We start from the raw sequence: 22585 nt of genomic DNA, 5'->3' as shown, positions 1-22585 counted from the left end.
ACAGCTCTCCAGAGCCAAACAAAGCTTTCCCTGTTCTCCGCCACTCAGCTTCATGGCATTGTTTCCTAGTCCACATTAGAAATGCCGCAGAGCTTGCACCCTGCCTTATCACACCCAGCATGGAGGTCTGCATCCCTGCAGCCTGTGGAGGAGGCTCCAAGCTAAACACTTCAGTGGAGACCTGAGTGTCTGCTGAACTGGGGAATGGGGATGCAGAACCAGGGCTCCACAGCAGGGGCTGTTTAATACCCAGCTGCCCAGTCTGATGGCCCGAGTTGGGGACTTGAATGAGGAGGGAACCAGTCTAGTCTCTGGGAAGAACCCTGTGACTTCCCAACAGGGCCTGGGATCTGGGGCACATGTGTGTGAGCTTGTTCTCAGCAACAGTTTAGCAAAACCCTTTAGTCTAAACATGAGTAGGCCTGATATTTGTGTGTAACTTTTGGTAGTGGTGAAAAGGTAGTTGAAGTAAAATAAATAAATAAATAAAAATGGAAAGAGAAAATGAAATGTTGATGCTTCTCTACAGAAAACAGAACTTCCATTTACTCAAAGGTCAGCAGAAAAGCAAACTAAAACAAAACAACCCTCCAACATGCATCTCAAAGTGAGAACTATTATTAGAAACTAAATCAGGCCAAGCCGAACCATAGTTTATCACAGAGAAAACCAGCCATTGGGAAAGTGTCCTGGGAGAGAGGCAGCCGCACACGTGAGGCCCAGGTAGACCGCCTCTGGAAAAAGCCGTCCCCAGGGCCCCAGGGCAGGAGGCGGACTCTGGGGACTGGCAGTGGCAGGGTGGTGCCACCTCCCTCCCTTTCCTTCCTGGCTCCCTCCCATCTGGTGATGCTCAGCCTCCCACTCCAGCCTGGCCACCATTTTGCTGGTATTCCAGATGTGGGTTTTAGGTGGTGCCAAGAGGTGGGGAAAGTTAGAACAGAAAGCTGGAAGAGACAGGAAGAGGACGGACCGGCTCCCAGCCCAGCCTTTCCTACTGACCGAGTGTCCCCGAGCTACGCGGGCCCCGCCCGGTGAACACCAGCTCAGCTTAGAGGGCGATGTCCTGGGGACTCCTGAGTGTGCAGTGCAGAAGGAGCCCGGGACGAGGAGGCCGTGTGCGGGAAGGGGCGGGTGCTCTGAACCAGGCAGGACTGAGCCGAGTGCGCCCGGGAAACGGCCGGCGCACGCACCTGTGCTGCGGGAGGTACCCACCAGGGCACGCATCGGGATCCCACCAAATGCCTCCGGTCCTCCCGGCACTTTCTTTAGCAACGGGGCCTGGAAAATGCTTTTCCCGGAATTTCCTGCTTGAAGTGCAGAGCGGGCGGCAGGTTGGGGAAGTGCTCCTGGAGGCGAGCCTTCCCCGCGGGGCTGAAGGCCCAGGGCCCACCCCAGGGCGGGCAGACTTGGGCAGCCACCCCGAGGGAATCCTTGGGCCCCGCGATGCTCGCGGTTTGAAAGTCGGTTTCTTTTTAAACTTTTGGACCCGTCCAGCCGACGAGGTCTTTGTCCTGGTGGAGGACAGACCTGCCTCCTCCCGCTGGACACTGCGTTCCACGCCGAGCAGAGGGACGGCTGCAGGAGGGCGGTCCCCGTCGCAGCTCCGGTCAGGGACTCCGGGCCTGCGGGGCCGCGCCGGGACTCGCGCGCGGAGTTTATCTAAAACTCGGAAGCCGGCGGCCGCGAGCCGCTTGTTTATGTAAACCCGGAAACACCCGGGGGGACCGGGGCGGGACCGGGCGGGGAGGGGACGAGGGAGGGGACAGGCCGGCGGGAGGGCGGGGGCGCGTCACGCCGAGGACGCACCGCCAGCGCCCGGCTCTCGGGCGCAGCGCGACCCCGACATGACGCGGCTGGAGCCGGACCCAGAGTTCGACTTCGAGTTCCTCTTCGAGTTCGACCAGGGCGGCGAGGCCGCCACAGGTGGGTGGGCGGCGGGGGCCGGGTGGGAGACGCCGTCCTCGCCCGGCCCTGGGGACCCGGGCCGCCCTCCCCGCGCTGCCTGCGCCCGGCCGGAGCGGCGCGCACGGCCGGAGACGCGCTGGCCGCGGGAGGCCACCTGTGGGCCTGCCGCCCGCGCGCAGGTGGCGACCTGAGCCCCGGGCCCTCGCGGGCGTGGACGGCGGCGGGCGCCCGAGAGTTCGCCGAGGCCCTTCCCAGCGGCCCTTCCCCGGGGAGGCGAATGTCCGCGGCGAGGGACTTGGACCTGGTCGTCCCGGGACAGATGGTCAGCGGCGCTGCCAGAGGGCAGTAGGAAGCCGTCCTCGGAGAGCTGCTCTGCGGGGCCTGGGCCGGGAGCCCCCCGCTGCGCTCCCGCCAGGAAGGCTCCAGGCTTTGGTCCCCCTCTCACCAGCGCTGCCCTAACAGAGAGCTTGGCTCCCTTTCATTTTCTGTTCGCTGTCAAAAATAAAGGTTCCAGTTAACAAAAGACCTGTGGCCCCTCCCCCACGCTGACATTCTTGAATAATATCAAGAGTGCGAATAATGACAGCCGGCCCAGGGCAGACTAGGAGAGCAGGGGCCCAGGGCCCACGCCCAGCACTTGGATGGCGCTCCACCTGTCTTCTTTTCCCGATTCAACAACTGGGTGGGTCTCCCCTTTATCCTGTCCCTGTCCCAGCCCAGTGGCAGAAATGTGATGGAACAAATAGGACCCTTGGGGAGGATTTTCCAGAGCATTCACCACCTGCTTTTAAAAATCTGAATATCTTGTTTATCTTTTTAAAATTTTTTATTTGTTCTTAATTATACATGACAGTAGAATGCTTTTTGACGCATCACACATGAATGGAGTATAACTTCTCTTCTGGTTGTTGGAGAGGTGGAAACACGCTGGTCATGCATTCATATTTGCACATAGAATAATAACGTTGGATTCATTCTACTGTCCTTCTACCCCAGGCTGCCTCTCCCCCCTTCACTCCCCTCTGCCTAGTCCAGAGTACCTCTTCCTCCCTTAGCAGCCTTGCCTTATTGTGAGCCTGATAGTGAATCTGCATTCGGATCTGAGAGAAAACATTCAGCCTTTGGATTTGGGGGATGGGCTTATTTTGCTTCTTGTTCATCTTTGGAAGTCAATGTCCTACCAGGCTGCCAACTGCTGCGCTTCCCTGACCCTCCCCACTATCTTCCCTCCGAGGTTCCTTTCATCTGTGTCTGTGGCTGAAGGTTCCAGGCTCTGGGGTCAGTCGGAACCAGGACAGGTGTGGATGGGGGAGAGAGACGGCTTTGGGGAGGAGGGTGGGGGCAGGAGGTGGAGACGTGGGCCAGCCCCTTTGAGCTTTCCAGACTGAGATTTGGCTGCGGGAGGCAGTGAGCATCCCCACCCTTCCTTCCTCCTGCAGCTCTCGTTCTTGAATTGGTGGTCCCATCAAAGGTGCTCTCCACCTCAGTGTTCCTTCCATGTGCACTTAAGACTGGCTGCACAGAAGTTGGACCCCACTCGAGAGCTCTTCTTCCTGTGTCAGAGTTGGTCCGGAGGAGACGCTGCTGGGGCCCTGGCTATCTTCCGTGGCCTCCCAGGCCTGTGTCTTCTGGGTGGGGTGGCCAGCCAGAGGAGCAGGGACCAGGAGCCAGGGCCTCACCCACAGGATGAAGGAAGCTGTGGCCCAAGGCTGCTGGGGAGGAGCACACGCAGCTGCGGCCTTGAAGGAGGTGCCTGTCAGGATCCTGCAGACCTCCAGACCCAGGCCCAGCCCAGGCAGATCTGAAGCAGGTCTCAGTGCCATAGGCCACTTCTGTGGTGGCCCTGCACATAATGGGGTGGGGGGTTCAGGCCCTAGAGAGAGCTCTGGGCAGGGAGGCCAGCGACCGGAAGAGCACCTTCCCCTTTACACAGTGTCAGAGATAAGTTGCTGTAAACCATTCTACACATAGACAGTGTGCGTTATTTCCCGCAAGTTATGACAAGTCATCCCGTTACAGTCATAGTCCTCCACAGACCAAGTGGGAGAAAGTGCTCTACGTTGTTTCTGAGCCTGGATATAAACAAAGAACCAACAATCCTATGATCAATTGCCAGACAAAGTAGCACTGAGTTTTGCAGGTTATACTGAGTCCAAAAATTCACTTTGTCAAAAAAAAAGTGGGCAGCCCTGAGCACACTCCTGGACAAGTGCTCCAGGAGTGAGGGTAGGTGGACTGCCTGTGGTGGACTGTGGGGCCGCTGCCCTTCCCCTCCTTTCCCCTCACACCTCTACACCCACAGTCTTGGGCCTCATGGAGACTCTTTGGAGGGAAGGACCTGGTTTTGTGGTTCTGCATTTCCAGCGTGCTCAGCAGTGCAAGTGTCAGATGTTCACGGGAGAATGAAAAGAGGGTCTTTAAAATCCTGTCCTGGGCAGGACCGGAGTGATGTTCATTCCCAGCACCTGCATCTTCCTTTCTGCACCCAGCCTGCTAGGACGCAGGTCCCCCCCCCCCCCAGAAGGCAGGGCCTGGGCTCCCCTCTGGGGCTCAGGAAATAGGCTGTGCCCGTCAGCTGGGAGGCAGCCTGAGCTTCCCGCCCCAGGGCCCCTGTTTTCTAAGTTATTTTGGCCTGCCTAAACACTGCCAGCACCGTCGCCCTGGTGACTTGGGAGGAAACTGGCCACAGCCCGGGCCTGGCAGGAGCCGGGACCTCTACATGGGCAGCTCTGCCTCCTGCCTCAAGCTCCGCTGGTGGCCTTCAGAGGATCCTGTGTGGGAAGGGGACAGTGCAGAATCAGGATCTGGAAGAGGCTTCTGTTCTCAAGTCCAGTTTCAACAATGGGATGGTTTTCATTCCCCCAGGAAGACTGCAAAGGGCCAGCCACTGTGGCAGGCGACCTGGAAGAAAGCCTTGCCCTCGCCTGGACTTGCCGAGGGTGGACATTTCGGGAAAGCATTCCAATCTCTCCTTCCGAGGCCGGGCTGCCTTCTCGGGCTTGTCTGTGTGAGCAGGACATTTTAGTCCTACACCAGGTTCCCGGGAAGACCATAGCTAGTAAGGCACAGTGTGGAGGCTCTTTCATTCTTTGTACAACTGGGCAACACGCAGTGGTGCTGGAGGGGTGTGTGCTGGGGTGGGCCCGGGCAGGACCAGGCCCTTAGTGGGCTGTGCTGAGCTGTCCTGCTGTTGCAGCGGGCCCCACTGCTGCCCTGTGAGTCTCTCCAGCACCACAGGACCTCAGAACCTGTTGCTGTCTGTCACACCACCAGCCTGACCTGTCCTCAGACCATCCCCTCAGGTAGGGCCATGGTGTGCTGAGTAACGCTTCACCTGCAAGGCTGCCAGGGATTGGGGGTCGCCTCTTCTGTTTGATGCCCATGTGTGCTGCCCCCTCTTCGCCTGGACCCCAGCCCCACTGCGTGTGTGCAGAGAGCTGTGTCTGCCAGCGTTTGGAGGACAGGGCCTGGCTGGCAGGCTTTTCCCAGTTCTATTTCTAGCCTTGTGTCCTGCAGTCCAACCCCAGCAAAGGCTAAAGGGGATGTTCCTTACCATGAAACTAAGTCCTCTGTGATGGAGCGAGCTGGTGTGAGCGCAGGGGACCTGCCCAGGGCCTGAGAGGGTGTTTCTTGTCAGAAAGCACCTGCCTGGCGCTGCACCGTGGGTGTACCGCTCATCCTGGCCTGTGCAGAGTGAGGGCTCCTGACTGCACTTCCCTGCTGACTCAGGGCGTGCCTGGAGGTCACAGTGGACTGCCGAGTGGGCTGCGGCTCGGCTGTGGTGTCCTGAGAGGAAGCACACCACACACTCACATCTGGGGCTGCTCAGAGGCAGGTGCTGAAAGAACTGAGGCCACAGAAGGAGGCACATGCCTTCAGACAGGCTGGCTTGCTGAGGTGGGCAAGACCAGGGAAGCTGGTCAGCTCAGGAGCCCAGTGCACAGTGTCCTGCACTCCCTGCTCCCAGCCTGCACAGTTTTGTGGCATCAGCACCCAGTGTGGCATGGTGTGCCAGGAGGGCGGCTGGGAGGAGTGGCCGCGTGAGTTAGAGGAGCGGTCTGCAGTCACCTGCGCTGCGGGTCAGAGAGCCCCTCTGGCTGCTGGTGCCTTCCTGGGTGGAGCAGCCAAGTTCTTCAGTCCTGTCTGGCTTGACAGAAGTTGGTGAGATTGTTCAGAATTCTGAAGGAAGCTGCTGGCCTTCTCTCATCCCCTGCAGACTGACCTTGCATGTGAACGAATTCTGCTCTGGACAGGACAGGTGGGAAGTCACGGGGGACAGTCAGCTCTGCAGCTGCAGGTGGGCTTGGCAGGGCAGCCCTCCGCTTGAGGGGCCTCCCTGGTCCATGCAGGGCCAGCACCTGAGGGCTGCTTGATTGACGGCAGACCAGCAGGAGCCGGGCACTTGAGCTTCACTGTGGCTTCTTTAAGGAAAACTCACACAAGGTGAATCTTTCTGGTTTTTTCATAAAGCCTGAATGTTTTTACTTCCCCCATTAAACCAGGTGTCATTGGAGCACTTTGGTCTGAATGAAGACTCCCTTCGGATGTCCTGGGTCTGTGGCTGTGCTGCACAGCCAGGCCCTGCCTCGTGTCCCCTCACCGCCCGGCCCTTCTCTCAGAAACCCCTCCTGCTGCAGCCCAGGAGGGCCAGAGCAGGCCCAGGGCCATGTCCCCTGCCTGCCCTGCCCTGCCACCTCCTCTGGAACCTTTTGGAGATCCTCTTGCCATCTCCTGGACCCTGTGCAGCCCAAGCGGTCCTGTGGGTGGAGGGTGCTGGAGGGGAGAGTCGGGGCGGGGGGGAGCCCAGGGCTGGCTCTGCTCATTGCAGATGGCCTTCCTTGTCAGGTACAGCTCAACCCAGGGTTGCTGTCGCTGAAGCAGTGTCTTGTCCTGGGAGGTGTGCTCTGATGGGCCACACCTGGCCTCCTTAGGGCCTGGCAGCCTGCAAAGCCACCTGCTTCGGGGGCCTGTGGGCCTGGGCAGGGGCCTCTGCAAAGCCACTCAGCGTTCCCACCAGGCTCTGCCTCCCAGTGCCTGGTCCTCTGGAGTTGGATCTGTGGGAGATGAAGACCCATCCTTCCTTGAATGTTAGTGTCCTCGTCCTCAGAGCAGAGGGCCTTGAGCGGACAGGGTCCCTGGGTTCTGGTGTCAGCTCCTAGGCCCCTCTCCTCTGCCACCGCGGGCCACCAGCCTCTTCCTCCTGGTGGGGCATGGTTTCACACGCCCAGCGGGTGCTGCCTGAGGCTATGTGTCTAGAGGCAGATGTGGTGCGGGGACTTCTGGGGAGCAAGCTTCCTCCGCACCTGCATCCCACTCACTGCCAGACGGGCGCCTCTTAGCCTGCTGTGGAGTTGATGGGCTCCAGGTGGTGGCCAGGGCCCTGGGTGCTGAGGAGCAGACCACGGGTGGAGGCTCCTGGCTCTTCCTTGGGGCTCTTCCTCAGGAGTCCTGGGCAGGCTCCCAGGTGTGGGCGGGCATTAGTTTGTGTGTGGAGACCCTGGGAGATGCCCAAAGGGCCTGCAGGGTACGGCCCAGTGACAAGTGAGTAGGAGAACCCCCAGAGAGGTGTGTTTCAGAGGAAGCTGTGTCAGTGGGAGGCCTGCGCGTAGAAGCTCCGTGCCAAGGGCAGGCCCCAGGGCCGGTGCCGCCTTACCTCAGAGCTTGCCTGGGACAGGCCCACCATGGTGACATGACTTGCTGGAACCTCCTAACGTCTTACCTCACAAACACATACGCCCTTCCATTATCAGCTCTCTGCCTGGTGATTCAAGCCAGTGCTGCGGTGGCCAAGGCTGCACACAGCCTGAACCTCCGTCCACCTTTGGTCAAGGAGACGGTGCGCAGGCTCTTACCTGGAGACACTCCCCTGTGCCTGCCAGGGCTCTGTGCTGAGTGTGCTGCCCAAGTGCAAGTTCAGTTTGGGATGTGGGACCAGAGTCAGGAAGGCTCTGAGGAGCACCTTGCCTCTGTGTCTGTCACCTGTGTTCGACAGCAGAGTGACATGTTGGTGACCATAAAGAACCACACTTCTCCCCCCTTGACTTGTCTCTTTAGACATCGTGTGGTAAAACAGTGGAGAGAGAGGGCAGGGAGCCCAGTGGTGTGTGCCTGGGGTGCTGCTCTTGCTGCAGAGCTGTGGGTGCCATTGGCAGGACCTTTGACAGAGCCGGGCCACCCACTGCCCAAGTGGACTGCTCCTCCCGGCCTCAGCCTCCCACCTGAGCCTGTCTGGGCCTGCCGCAGCTTGGTTCCTTTGGGCCAGCGTCCTTGCCTGGCGGCACAGTCCGTGCCGTCCACGGGGGGGTCAGCCCGTCTACTGCCCTAAGCCCAGGCCTGCACAGTGCTTGGCCCTGTCGGACCCCCAGATGCCACCGGCTGGTTGATGCCACTTCTTCCTCAGCGTTCTACTCTCTTCTCCAGGAAGTGGCTTTCCGGGTGATTGTTTAGGAGGCTGAAATCTAATTTTTCACAGTCGACTCTGGCTTCCTGTCTTGAGGGGTTGGCGTTACGATTGGGAAGTGGGCTGGCACATGGCAAGGACTGGCTGCAGGGCTCGGGGCCGCCTGCAGAGCTCCGGCCGCCTCCGGGCTGCTCTGCTGCCTTCCCGTGTCCTGGCTCTGGAGTTGCCAGAAGTCACCTTGGGAAGAAAGCCACCTTGGGGAGAGGGAGCGGTGGTTCTGTCCGCAGGAAAGAACTGATGGTGAGGGTTATAAAAGATGGGCTTAGAGACAGGGTGGTGGGTGGCTGTTTGGGGAAGTAAGCAGGAATAGGAACAGAACTCCACCCGTGCTGAGTGCTAGGCCCGTTGTGTTAGAAGATAAGAATTGGTTTGGATTGGTGCTCGGAGCCCCCTGGTTCCTGGGGCTCATCCCTGCTTGTTCCTGAACAGGGACACCAGAGGGCAGCCACCTTGAATACAGTACTTCCTCTACGGGCGTTTGAGTCAGGAGGCACGGCGAGAGTTGCCCTGTCCTGCTTCTGTTCCTTACAGACTTGCGATGCTCATCTCCAGACCCAAGTGCTGTGGGAGGGCTCGCCAGTCAGAAACCCAGAAGGAAAGCTTTCCTGTTAAAACTGCTAATGAGGACAAACTGATTTCTAGAAAATATTTTGACATGTAATCATACACAATGATTCTTAAATCTAACTGTGTATCAGAATCGTCTGTTTGTTTTGTTTTAAAAAATGGATTCTTAGGACACAAGCTAGCCTCAGCCATCTATGAGAGGGACTTCAGAATCCATGTTTTCATCTAGTCCTTGAGCTGGTGATTACATACCTTCACAGTAATCATCCTATTCATATCTGTTTGAATGTCTAGGTCCCTGAATCTAAAATACATACCTCTTTCCACCTACCCCTCTACATCATCCATCCATCCCCTGCCATCCATCATACCTGCCCATCCTTGGACCCACCATCTACCCACCGACCCACCCTCCCGTCCACTATCTATCCATTATCCATGCACCCCATTCACCCACTTATGCACTCACCCACCCGTCTGTCCACGTGCCCATCATCTGTCTGTCCATCCATCCCCAACCATCCACCCAGCAGCCTTCACCCTTCATGCACCTGCACAGTTCCCTTCCCTCCGTCGTATTCCATCCACACACGGAGTCACCACCCACCTCCGCCCATCCATTCACCATGAAGCGAGGCGAACACCTTCTCTTTGTGTGTCAGGTACACTAGGCTCTGAAGACAGCCAACACCAGAGACCAGGGCAGGTAAAAGTTCTGCCACCACAAAACTTCTTTCCTACCGGTCAAGGACGGGACGGGAGAGAAAAGTGGTCAAGGACACACAGTGCTGGGCTGTGGTGTGTGTGGAGGAGAGAACTGAGCCCGAGAGGGTGCCCAGGAGTGGGGCTGGGCTTGGACTCGGGTAGAATGGCTGGGGATGCGGGTCTTGTGGGAAGAGCCAAGGACACTAGAGTCGGCTCACAGGGCCCTGCTGCCCCATAGGCTTGGACTGAGTCGGGTGGGAGGCCTGGTTCACACAGCCTCCGCCACAGCTTCAGAGGCCCACCTCCTGGGGGTCAAGGTACCACCCACCCGGCCGGGCCTCCAGGGACTGGGAAGCTGGGCTGCAGAGCGGGTGGGGCCAGGCTCCTGCTGACCGGCCACTCACTCTTCTCGTCTCTTTCCTCCAGAGCACTACGGTTTCGCACCCTCCAGCTCCGGCTCCGCCCTGCCACTCCCCGCAGCACACACCTCCCTGGCAGCCCCATGCCAGGACCTCCAGACAGCCACTCCTGGCATCTCAGCCGTTCCCACAGCTGGGCACCCCTCGGGGTATGGAGGGGCCGTGGACAGTGGGCCCGCGGGGTACTTCCTGTCTTCTGGCCACGCCCGGCCCAACGGGGCCCCAGCTCTGGAGAGCCCCCGGATCGAGATCACCTCGTACCTGGGCCTGCAGCACGGCAGCGGCCAGTTCTTCCATGATGTGGAGGTGGAGGACGTGCTGCCCAGCTGCAAGCGGTCGCCGTCCACTGCCACCCTGACCCTGCCCAGCCTGGAGGCCTACAGGGACCCCTCCTGCCTGAGCCCGGCCAGCAGCCTCTCCTCCAGGAGCTGCAACTCGGAGGCCTCGTCCTACGAGTCCAACTACTCGTACCCGTATGCGTCCCCCCAGACGTCCCCGTGGCAGTCGCCCTGCGTGTCCCCGAAGACCACAGACCCCGAGGAAGGCTTTCCCCGAGGCCTGGGGGCCTGCCACCTGCTGGGCTCCCCCCGGCACTCCCCGTCCACTTCTCCCCGCACCAGCATCACTGAGGAAAGCTGGCTGGGGGCCCGCAATTCCCGGCCCACGTCCCCCTGCAACAAGCGCAAGTACAGCCTCAACGGCCGGCAGCCCTCCTGCTCCCCGCACCACTCGCCCACGCCGTCCCCGCACGGCTCCCCCCGCGTCAGCGTGACTGAGGACACCTGGCTGGGCAACTCCACCCAGTACACCAGCTCGGCCATCGTGGCGGCCATCAACGCCCTGACCACTGACAGCCTGGATCTGGGCGAGGGGGTCCCCGTCAAGTCCCGCAAGACCACCCTGGAGCATGCACCCTCCGTGGTACTCAAGGCGGAGCCCACCGGGGAGGAGCTGGGGGTCACCCCGCCCACGTCCGACCTGCCGCCCGAGGAGTTCACCTTCCAGCCCCTGCGGAAGGGCCCCTTCTGTGAGCAGTACCTGTCGGTGCCACAGCCCCCCTACCAGTGGGCCAAGCCCAAGTCGCTGACCCCTGCCACCTATGTGAGGTGAGTGGCAGTGGGACAGGGCGGGCTCTTCCTCCTCACAGGGCAGGGAGGGTGCCGGCTGGGCGCTCCCGGCCTCTGGAGCTTGGTCTCTGGACCCCCTGCGGCCTCCCTGGGCCTGCACCTGCCTGCTCCGTGCACTGGGGTGCTTCCGTCAGGCTCCCCTTTCCACAGGATGCCTGTGGGATTGGGCCTGCCCTGGCCCTCATGTGACTCGGTCGTCGGCAAAGGCCCTGATGGGCTGGGGGTCAGATTCACAGGTCCAGGGCCGGGGAGACGTCAACATACGAGTTCTGGGGACACATGGTGGTGAGCTCATGTGCACAGCGCGTTTCCCGTGAAGCACCTCCGCAGGCCCCTCCCGTGTGCCCGCCTGCTGCTCACCCACTTCCTCTCTCCGCCTTAATTGCCGTCACCTCGTCGGGGGCAGATGGGACCTCAGCTCCACAATCCCCCAGAGCAGCCACCTCGCCAGCACTGGTGAACAACACAGCCGCCTCCTCCCAGGAGACGGCTCTGCTCGCTGGCAGGCGGCAACAGGGAGCTCGAGTGTGTGCCAAGCTCCGGTCTTGAGTCGCTGTTTTTTCTCTTTAACGGGTACGGGCTCCCTGGGGCCCACCTCGCCAGCCCCGAGCTCTTACTTCTCACTGACAGCTTCCCGACAGGTGGGCTGCTCGCGTCCCTGGCAGGGTGCTGGGGCTCCAGCAGTTTTATCTAAGGCATGAAAACCTGGCCCAGGCCAGGGAGGGCCAGGTGTCTGACGTCAGGGCTGGAGCCTCGTCCCCAGGCAGGGGGTTGGGACTCCCAGGGGTCCTGCCTGCAGCCCAGGGCTGCCCAGGCCCTGCCTTCTGTCTGTTTCTTGGTGCCTGTCCATCAGGGGATCCTGAGGCAGGCCTGGGGGGGGACCACCTGGACCCACCCCCACCATCTTCAGTGGTTCTTGCCCTGTGGGTAGGTGCCCAGGGAGGCCACTGGGCCCAGAAGTCCTCATCTCCAGGGCCCTCTCCTCCAGAGTGCAGCCACAGGCCATGACCAGAGAGAGCTGCAGGGGGTGGTGCTGCAGAGACTCCTGAGGCTCTGTGGCAAAGGAAGAGTGTAAGGGCCGATGACCACTGGGCAGCCGGATGGGCCCCCAGCTCCCCACGAGGGGCTGCAGGCCGGCTGGGGGCTGTGGAGAGGAGCGCACTCCTGCTCCTCCTGACCCGCAGCTCCTTGCCACCTTCTCCGCATCTCTCTTCAGCCTTGGGAGCTTTAAATGGCTAGTAACCCAGCATTTTCATAAAAATGAGTATCTTGGGACCAAGGGTTAATTCATAATATGGGGAATCTAAAAACTCCAGGTGGAAGCATTTAAAAAACATGAGAACTGTACCTGGGATTGTGGCCCAGTGATGGAGCACTCACCCAGCACGTGCAAGGTGCTGGGTTCAATCCTCAGCACCACGTAAAGATAAAAGGTATTGTGTCCAGCTACAACTAAAGAAATTGTTTCTAAAACTCCAAGAACTATCAGTGCTTGCTGCACTCTTACAGTTTGTGCTGGACTCAAAATAAGACTCTTTCAACCCAAGTGGTCTCTGCAGGTTATGGTCTGCATCTCAGACTGTGAGGGGCACCGTCCCTCACCGTGGTCTCAGTGAGCTCTGAGGACCAAGGGAGGAGGAATGGGACTACCACCCTGGGCACAGGCAGCCTTAAGAAGCCATGAAAGTCAGTTCAGGCGAACCTGCTTGGCAGCATGCTGGGCTGCCATGGCCGGCACCCAGGCTGGGGACCAGGTGGCTCTAGAAAGGACCCTCCTCCCCAGAGCACTGTGCTGGAGAGGTCAGGATGTCACAGGGCCAGCTCCTCAGCAGAGTCCTCTCCTTGGCTTGTAGATGCCACTGTCTCCTGGTGTCCAGATGTCCCCCCTTCTTATGACACCAGTCTGTTGGACTCAGACCCACCCTGGTGACCTCCTTTTAACTTGGTCACCTCTTTAAAGGCTCCTCTCCAAATACAGCCCCATTCTGAGTGCTGGGGGTCAGGACTCTCATTAGGCGTGTGGGGGACACAGTGCAGTCCCTGGCTGCCTGGCTCACTATCCCGGGGAAACAGCAGTGCCTGACCACATGGGTCCTCAGCAGCAGCATCCTCGGGAGCCTTGGCACTTCTAGTGGCTGGAAGTCCACCCTCTGCCTGTCCCAGACTGGCCTGGGCGCAGTGTTGGGTGTCCTTGCCTTTGCCTGGCTTGGCACACCAGCAGTGCTCTGCGGCCATGTGACTCCTACCTGTCCTCTGGGCCACAGGGCTCACCTGATGTGATGCTCATGACGTTCCTGGGGGTCGGTGCAAGCACACACGATGCAGAAGGTACCAGGCTCTCAAGGGGTTGAGTTCCACCCCAGAATATATTTCCTGGTCCCCCACAGTGCATCTCCCTAGACCTCATCAGTCGCTGTTCCAGGGCAGCTGGAGGCCACAGAGGAGATGAGATGTGCATGTGCTCCGTCATCGACAGGGAGCCGCCAAACTCCAGCCCTGGAGTGCTGGGCGCCTGGGCATGACCAGGCAGTGAGCGCGGCTCAGTGGCCCTGGGGCACTGTGTCCTCTCTCCCCTGCAGGCGCGGGGAGAAGATCCTCCCCCACGGGCGCTTCCTGGGGTGCCGGGTCTCAGCTCTTTGGTCTGTCCCCATGTTTAAGGGTTAGGGTGGAAAGTGCCATGTTCCTGTTCTCCAAGGGGCTAGATGTCCTGCAGACATTTGCCTTTTGGGGTCTTTCTATGGCACCCTGTCTTCCATGCAGAGCACCCCAGAGATCCCTCAGCCTTCAATTCTTATGACAGCCAAAGAAAGGATCTGTGAAACTAGCAAGAATATTGGTCAAGAATTTCATGGCTTTTTACAGTTTAGCTGAAAGTTGCTAAAACTTGAGGAACTATCACAGGAAGCCGTGGGGCTTGAGGCAGCCTGCTCTCCCCCACCACCAGACCAGGCAGGCCCAGGGGAGCAGGGCTGCCTCCACCCTGCGCCTTCCACCGGCGAAGGCAGCACATCAGTGAGCTTCCGGAGCCAGGAGGGCTTTCGTGAGGCGCGGAGTGCAGGTGGGAGTTCCTGGGCCGCAGCACTGGGAGGGGCCCTTGTCCCTGGCCAGGAAGGGCCTGGGTCTAAACACCTGTGACAGGTATTTCCAAATATAATTTTCAGATGGTCACTCTCAGGAATATCTATACTTACCTAAAGGAACTAAGTTTCACGACCGTCTGTCCATCCAGGCCATCCTGTCACCTCACAGTGCAGTGTCTGGCTCTGCTCTGCATGTCCCAGCCTCTGGTGTCCCAGCGTCTCCGCTTGCCTGGGAAGAGGAGAGTTGCTTGGGGAGTTCAGAAGGAAAGGCGCCGACTCTGGAAAAGTAGAAGTGTTTTAATCTTGTGTCTTTGCAACCAGCAACCCATCTGTTGAGCTGGATTCTTGGGCATGAGCCTCGCTCTGTTAAAGGCCTGGGGCTTCGGAGGGGCAGGGCAGGTGGGTGACAGCCTTCTCTCCGTTTGTCAGGTTCAGAGGGCCAGTCGCAGGTGCACCTCTGCTCGGTGAGTGCCTGTTTGTCCTTCCTGGGGTTTGGGCTGTCGTGTTGGAGGTCTCTGTGAGTTTGGTAGCTTTGATGCTGTGCCCAGGGTGAGTTTCAGGTCTGATAAGACCCTGGCTTCTCAGTGGTAAAAAGATCAGCCTAGAGGTGGATAACGTTTTCCGAACAGAAGCCCCTGACACTCAGGGATTTCTGCAGAAACAGGGTACCTGCTGTCCTTGGCTCTGGTGGCCCCGAGGGAGGCTGCAGCAGAGGAGGGCTCTCCAGGGCACGTAGGTTCTCAGGAAGGACTGCCAGCAGGCCACCTGGTGCTGCACCGTGGGCCAAGGGATGCGGGCATCCCCTCTTTAGTGATGGCTGGCACTGAAGTTGGGGACGTGAGCCTGCCCCGTGGTGTGCAGCCCACTTTCAGGCCAGGCCATGGCCATCCCCAGGACCTGTGTGTCTGAGCCCTGCCCGTCCTGGGAGGGAACCTGATGCCCGGCTCAAAGCCTGCACAGCTGCTAGCTGGTCTTCCTTGCAGAAGCCTGGCCGCGGCACCCTGTCCTCTTGTCTCAGGGCTCTCTGGGCCTCCCAGTTGCCCTCCAGGGCTGGGAGCATATGTGCTTCCCCTTAGCTCTTCGGAGTCACTGAGCTCAGTGCTGACAGAAGTCCTGATCGAGTGCCTGGGAAGATGGTCCTATTGCTGGACCCCGTGGGAGGCTGGGGCCACCTCTCTTGGCAGGTGGGCTGCTCCATGATGCCCAGCAGGAGTCCTGCTGGGAGGGACGGGAGCTCTGCAGGCTTGGGTGTCAGGCTCACCCTGCACCTGCTCAGTGTGGCCTCTGCGGTCCCTGCCCAGTGTCGGTGAGGGTGCCACCATCCTCCTGGGGTTGGGGCTACACTGCAGCTCAGGGTGGGGGAGGGGGCAGTGTCTGGGATGCAGCTTCATCCTTCCTTCCTGGCAGCCTGTGGAACCTGGTGTTCCTGGGCCCAGCAGGGACAGCACCCCTGAAGAAGGGGCCTTTCAGGGCCTCCGATGGGCAGGGCAGGCGTGTAGCACAGGGGCTGCATGTGGAGCCACCAGGCGTGTTGCTGTGGTCACAGGAGAGGCACCGAGCCCACTCCTGCTTCCTGACCTGCGGGGGCACAGCCTCCTCCCTGCTGGGCTCCCGGGGGTGTGGGCTGTGAGAAGTGCTGACTCTTGGCTGAAGGGTGAGCTATGGTTCAGCCAAGAGGCTGTGCCTGATGAACCTGGTTCTTCCAGCGTCTCAGAGGAGAAAGGGGACTCCAGAAGAGGGCCAGAGAGGGCAGGCAATTACAGGATGTGTCTTTGCATTCATCCCAAGTCCACCCACGAATGCCTGGAGTCATGCTAGACTCCTAATGATCCAGGAGCCATGCTGTGCTCAGGAGGGCTGGTGGCCATGCTGGCCCGGCTCACGCCCAGGCGTATGGAGGCTCCAGTTGTGATTTCCCAGACTCAGAGCCCCCAGCTGGGCGGAAATGTGCACACTGTGTGTGCCAGTGACCACAGACACTGGGTTCCTGCTCAGATTCCAGCTGAGGAGAGAGGCAGTCGGTGGGAATCGGGGACCTGCAGCCCAGTTAATGTGGGTGGACACATGGACCAAAGGTTGTGACCTCTAAAGCTAGACTCTCAGAGGCAAAGTAGTGGAGCTATCTCTAGTGTTTCTTGGGGTCTGGAGCAAAAGGGGTCTTATCTACCATCGTGGATTTTCCTTTTGGTGATCTCCTGGATGCTGTGGTTGGACACACAGTGGTGTTGGTGTTGAGAGAGTGGCTGGAGCTGCGTTTGGATGTAGCTGCTTGCCCCGCCTTGCCTTTGGGATTCCCATCCCACCTGGAGCTGTGACATGCTGTTTCTCAGGAGGGGACGTGTGGGGAGAGAGAGGAAGGCCCTTGGCCCCGCACCGTCTCTGATTTTTGCCCTATCTAAGACTCCACAGGGGCCTGCAGGTCCGACCCAGTTTGGCTCTGCAGGTGTGGGGTTCCAGTTCTGCTGGAGGGGCCTGTTTGTCCCTCCCTGGGACGGGACATCACACATGCATTCCTGGGAGGCAGTGGTGTCACAGTGCGGGCCTGGAGACTTTAGGAGTGGCCGGGCTTCTTTCCACTGCTTGTTCAAGGCGTTTCAGAGGTGGACGTCCACCTCTGCTCCTCTGCTGCTTCCAGAGCAAGACAATTCACCCCAATCACCAGGATGACGTTGGGGCAGACCTTGAGTCACGTGGAAATGCCTTTGTGACCTATGTCATTTCCACGCAGGAAGCGCGGCGGTTTCCAGAGCCCCGGGGCCGCCGGTGGGCAGTGGCTGTAGTGATGACCCTGGCCCAGGAGGCCCAGGCAGCCAGTAGCATCGTAGGCCCAGGAGGCCCCGCTCCATGGTGCAGGAGCCCACCGTGGGGCCGTGTGCAGGGCCAGTGCCCTCTGCAGGGGAGGGGACTGCAGCCCTGAACAAGCCACATACAGGGGAGAAGCGAAGCTCCGAGGCCCCCAGAAGCGCTCTGGTTGGGCATGGTATGGTCTTGTGGGCAATGCCCGGCTCGAGGCCTGGCACCCGGATATGCTTGGAGCTCGTCACCTGGGAGGTAGGGTCCTGCTCACACCTGGGGTGCCGTGGGCTGGCATGGTGGCACACAGAGGCCAGAATGAGAGCGGATAGGAAGTGGCACCATCTTATTTTCAGCCAGAACCATGAAAAGGAGCCGGGCCGATGGCTACTCTTGGCAATGTCACCACGCAGGAGCTGTCCCCTGCAATGGGCTCTGCACGGACCCCTCTGCCCCCGTGCCGGCTCCTGGAGGAGCTGCCTCTGCCGGCTCCTGGAGCCTCTTTTGCCGGAGCCGGGAAGGCAGCTCTGAATCCAGCTGTTAGTCCTCTGTGTCGGCCGCAGCGGGAACCGCAGCCGCCTCCAGGCTCTCTGTCTGGGTGGCAGTGTGTTCCCACAGTGGCTGGGGCACGGCCTCTGCTGCTGCTCAGGGTCACATCTTAAGCAGAGATGCTGTTCTAAACTTGGCCTTCGCTGTTAGCAGACACCTGGCTCCTCTGGAGGCCTGTGCCTCTGAACAAGCGAGTGGCCTTCGGAACTTGACGGGCAGCCGTTCCTGCATCAGCCAGCGGTCCAGGTGCTGGCGTGTCTGCCTGGGCCCCTCCTGCATTTGCTCCTGTGAGGCTAAGTTTCTTGTTCTTTGTTTTCATCTGCTTTATTTTTTGTTTTCCATAAGAGGCCTGTGTTTTAACAACATATTCCCTGCTGAGAGGAGACGGGGCCTGAGCAAGGTGCAGCATGCAGGACCCACGGAGGAGGCGTGGGGGCGCTCAATTCCCCTGGGAGTTGCTCCTCTCTCTGTCCACCCATTCACCCATCTGTCCATCCGTCCTTTTCTGTGCGGGTGATCTGCAGCCCGAGGACTGGCACTGAGGCAGGCCTCCTTGGTCTGAGAGCCTGGTTCCTTTGGCAGATGGAGGGGACTGAGCATATGAGTGTGGTGTCCATTCTTTGGAACCGTGAAGGCCTAAGATGAGCTCCTTCCTGAGTCCACCTTCCCTCCCTGGAGCAGAGCCAGGCTTGGGAGCCAGAGGCGCCCTGTCTCCAGCTGCTTCGGCAGCAGGTGGACTGATGTTGGTGGGCTCTGGCTGTGAGTGGAGGAGACCCCCCACCCCACCCCAGGAGCTGTCCACAAGGGGCCCAGGAGGCCTGGGGCCCTGGAGGCTCAGCCTGGCCTCTGCCCTGCTCTCCCTCGGGCCCAGGTGCAGGGCAGCAGGTGAGATGGGGCTCCTCGACTGGCCACAGCTGCAGTGTGGAGCCCCTGGGGCACCCAAGTGCGTTCAGGAGAGGCGGGGGCATAGAGCGAGAAGAAAAGGAATTTTCCAAAGTGCTAAAAGAATCTGCCTCTTGGAAGTTCTGCAGGCCCCAGTTGGTGGGACCACCGAATGCAGCCAATTCCCTGAAACCCTGAATCTGTCATTTAGAACAAAGTTTCTCCACAGACACCTGCTGCCTGTGTCCTGCAAGTTCTGATTGTGGCTTTGACTTCGTTACCCTCCTGAGCCAGGGGAAACACCCCCCCGGGGACAGAGACTGCCCCCTGCGTCTCTGTGCCAGCCTCTGGCCTCACTGCCACTCCCCATGCAGGGTGGAATCCAGGGACATAACAGAGCCCCTGGTCATCATCCTTGGGCCCCGGGTTCTGGCAGCAGTGGGTGAGGGTCAGCCTGCACAGCTGCCATGATGGGAGGCAAGAGGCGGAGGCAGGTGGACCAGCCCCCGGCCCTGAGCCCACCCTGATGGCAGGAGGCCAGCCTGGCCCTGCTTCTCCATTTCCCCACTGGTGACCCTGGAGTCTTGTCTCCCCTGCAGGCTGCAGAGGGAGGACAGCTGCCAGGAACTCAGCCCCAGACACAGGGCCGCAAGCCCCAGGGCTTAGAGCTTGGGCTGTAAAGTCATCTTGATTGTACAAATCAGACCCTTGGCTGTGGAGCCTTTTAGAAACACAGTCGTAAAGGAACGCAGACCTCCTCCTGCCCTGAGGACCACCACCAGGTCACTTGGCCCTGTCCTCCAAGTCCTTCCTGAGGACTCTCGGGCTGCCTCTTCCCAGGATGCTCTGAACGCGTTCAAAGGCCAGTCGCTGCCCAGCCTGGCTGCTCCCAGGCATCCCGCGGCTCTCGGCAGCCTTGGCAGTGAGTCTCTCTCCAAGGCAGGAACTCATCTTAGAAGCCAACACGCCTCGACCTCTCAGAGCGACTGCTAGAGCAACGAGTCTTCGTTTCACTGGGCAGAGCCGGGGTCTCCCCATCTGGTCCGCAGTCGCCACAGTCTTTGGGTTGCGTGCTGTGCGCTCTGCTCTCCACTGCTCTTCTCCCTGCTGGACTTGGCCGATGGCCTCTGTCTGGGTTGGCTCTTGGTCCCTGTCTTCCCTGCTTCTCCTTTAAATTGGTGCTGCCTGGGAGCTCCTCGGGTTCTGGGTCTGTGTTGGGCAGAGCGGCATGAACATGCCTGTGGGGGCAGACGCCCCATCTGTGTGGTTCCGTTGACACGGCTCCTCCATGTTGAAGTTTGAACGTCAGAGAAGCACGCAGAGGTCAGCATATGAAGCAGGGCTTATGTAAAAAGGGGCCACACAGATTTCTCCAGCGAGCGAGAAGGGGCATAGCTGGTGTCCTGGTGTCCCGAGAAACGAGGTGTTCTGCCCTTTTTAGGTGAGGTCTTCTGTCCTGGGGTTCCTTGTTCTCCTGCCTCCCCCAGTCTTTCTCCTTCCTGCTCACGTGACCAGGCCCGGGAAGGCTTGGTGTGGCCAAAGGTGGGAACTGGTGGGCTGCAGGGGACGGGCAGGTGGAGTAGACAGGGACACAGTCACCACCTCACAGCTCCCTGGAGGGAGGAGAATTCCTGGGACGGGTCACCTTGGCAACAGGTTGGAGCAGGGGCAGGTTCTCGATAAGGTCCCTCAGGGGACAGTCCCCAACTTCCCAGACTCACTCCCGGCCTCCGAGATCACCTGACTTGATGTACGTCTCTACCCTGACTGCCTGTCTGGTTCTAGCTTCAGTCTGTCCTGATGAAAGGTCTGAATGACCTGTTTTGAACCAGGGGGTGGTGGGCCTCGGCACTGGTGCAGGAACTGGAGCCCTGTGCCGTGTGGCCGGTGGGTGCGCCACCCCCTCCCCAGAGGCTTGGCGGCTAGGCCAGAGTGGGCCAGGTAGTCTGTGCCGAGATGACCTTGAATTCTGGGGCAGCAGTGCCTATGGCCCTGCTTCCCCTGCTTGACTTGCTCCTGGGAAGGACCAGAGTGACGCGCAGAGAGCAGGGACACGGTGGGGCTTCCTCCACCCGACTAGGCACGAGAGCCCTTCTGTGCCGGCATGAGCTTGGCATGAGGCAGGGGGAGAGCTGGGGCCCCACCCACAGGGACTCCCTTGCCTCTCGGAGGCTGATGCTGGCGGGGCTGGCGGGGGCCTGTGGGGAGCTTCCTGGCCACGGTGCCAGGAGCTCAGGGGCAGCCAGCAGTGCGCCCAGCGTGGGTGGGAAAGGGGTGTGAGGCCGCTGGCGCTCTGGTGTGGACCCCGAGGGCAGGGCCCCTGCCCTGTGAACCTGTGTTTAGACATCCCTCCCCCAGGCTCCGCACAGGAGGCTGAGACTCAGCTGGAGGCAGACTTTCTCAGAGAGGGGGGTCTCAGCAGGGCAGGGGTCAGACTGCTCCTGCCTGCAGGCACCCGCAGCCGTGCCCTGGAGGGTGAGACTCCGTTCTCGGGGGCTGGCTCGGCAGCCCGGAGCCCTCCTTGTCCCTGGGAACAGGAAAGCTGGGAGCCACACTGTTTTGCCAGCCCGAGGCCTTCAGAACTCAGAATCGAGGAAAAATTGCTTGCAAAGAATGTTCGCTTTTAGATCTACATGGGTCTCATTGCTGTGTCCAACGATGGCCTGAGTTTATGAGGCCCACATCCAGTCTATCAGTCACGAGATTGTGCTCTATAAGTGACCTTCTGAGGAGGCCAGAGAAAGGGAACAGATACTTGTCACACCTGGTGACAGTGGCTGCTACCTCAGGTGTCCACTGCCTCTGGGCAGTCAGCCCCTCTGTTGGGGGGGACAGCCTTCAGCCTGTGGGAAGTGGCATCTTGAGTAGGTCCAGGTGTCCCCAGGACTTTTATTACTTGTGAATCAGACATATTTATCTTACTTATATCTGTTACTCATGCGCCACATGTGGTTTTCAGTTTTGCAAGTGTTTAAGTGTAGCAAGAAGAGGTGGACAGCAGCACAGGGGGCCCTTCTGGGCATAGTGTTGGCAGAGAGTCAAGCCCCCTGGGACCCCTGTGGTGCCCACTTGCAGGGGGGCGGGGCTTCGTGGTGCGGGCAGGGCAGGGGCTGCGTCAGGAGCCTTGGGCTCAGAGGGGCTCCTGATTTAATTATGCAGATATTCATGTCACTGGGAACAACCCAAGGTTCAACAATAGAGCACTGACCATTATTGGAAATAACGAGTGTCACTGAGAACTTGTAAGTCACCTTCACGTAATGATGCTGTTTTTCATCAAAATGCCAAAATGCTCACCAGGTGATCTTTCCAAAGAAAAGCCAGTTGCATCGTGGCATGTGCTGTCAGTGAATAGAGGCATCTCTCTGGTAGAGATACGGATCTCCTCCAGCTGCAGTAGTGGCTCAGATGACAGTGTGACAAGTGGCCTTATGTGCCTGTGGGTGGTGGCCTCAGGTGTTTCCCTCAGCATGGACCAAGTGGGCCTCGGCACCTGCTCAGTGTTCCCTGAGACTTTTTAAAAGACTAAGTCTAAGGCGAGTTTGAAGTTTGCGGTTACGATCCGCCCTGAGCTCAGGCCTTCAGCAGCGCTGACCACGCTGGTCAGTGTTCTGGTGGTACAGAGCTGGGCACGGTTAGACCCCAGAGGGCAGCAGACGGGTGGCTGCCCACCTCTCTTCTCTCCGGTCTCGGGGCTCATCTCTGAACCAAGGTGCAGGTTTGCATTTTTTTGTTTGTTTTTGTTTTGTTTTGTTTTTGGTGAGCTGCCAAATTCATGCTGAAAATTTCCAACCAACCAACACCCTTCACTGTCTGTAGTACAGTATCGATTCTGTCAGCCCCTGACGGTGAGCTGTTCACACCTTCACCTTTAGGAAGCCCCTGCCTTCCCAGGGCAGCCTGGCGCACCCCTCTCCCTCCTGCCTACCCCCCGTGTGTGTGTGTCTGTCTGTCTGTCCTTCCTCTGTGTCTGTCACCCTCTCTCTCTTGTTTTAGTTTCCTGGGAGGTGGGTGTAGCCCATTTCTTTTCCCTGAGAATATCTTGGCTTTCTGTAGCCAGAGGTCGTCTTTCTGTCTAGATCACAGCTTGCTCGTGCG

General features: G+C 59.5%; 1 protein-coding gene across 1 annotated transcript in view; it reads left to right on the top strand.

The window, feature by feature from the left end:
• The first annotated feature begins 1766 nt into the window (after positions 1-1766).
• Positions 1767-22585, top strand: part of LOC144370093 (nuclear factor of activated T-cells, cytoplasmic 1-like) — a 24624-nt gene continuing 3805 nt past the window's right edge. The window contains exons 1-6 of the mRNA XM_078030687.1: positions 1767-1923; positions 10064-11162; positions 11667-11824; positions 14128-14241; positions 14693-14727; positions 16899-17084. Coding sequence (XP_077886813.1) covers positions 1845-1923; positions 10064-11162; positions 11667-11824; positions 14128-14241; positions 14693-14727; positions 16899-17084 — 1671 coding nt within the window. The 5' untranslated portion in view covers positions 1767-1844. The remainder of the gene's footprint in view (positions 1924-10063; positions 11163-11666; positions 11825-14127; positions 14242-14692; positions 14728-16898; positions 17085-22585) is intronic.

This window comes from Ictidomys tridecemlineatus, chromosome 13, assembly GCF_052094955.1.
Source record: "Ictidomys tridecemlineatus isolate mIctTri1 chromosome 13, mIctTri1.hap1, whole genome shotgun sequence".
In the NCBI taxonomy this organism is placed as follows: domain Eukaryota; kingdom Metazoa; phylum Chordata; class Mammalia; order Rodentia; family Sciuridae; genus Ictidomys; species Ictidomys tridecemlineatus.
Note: the sequence above shows the minus strand (reverse complement) of the source record. Positions and strands in the feature narration are given on the sequence as shown.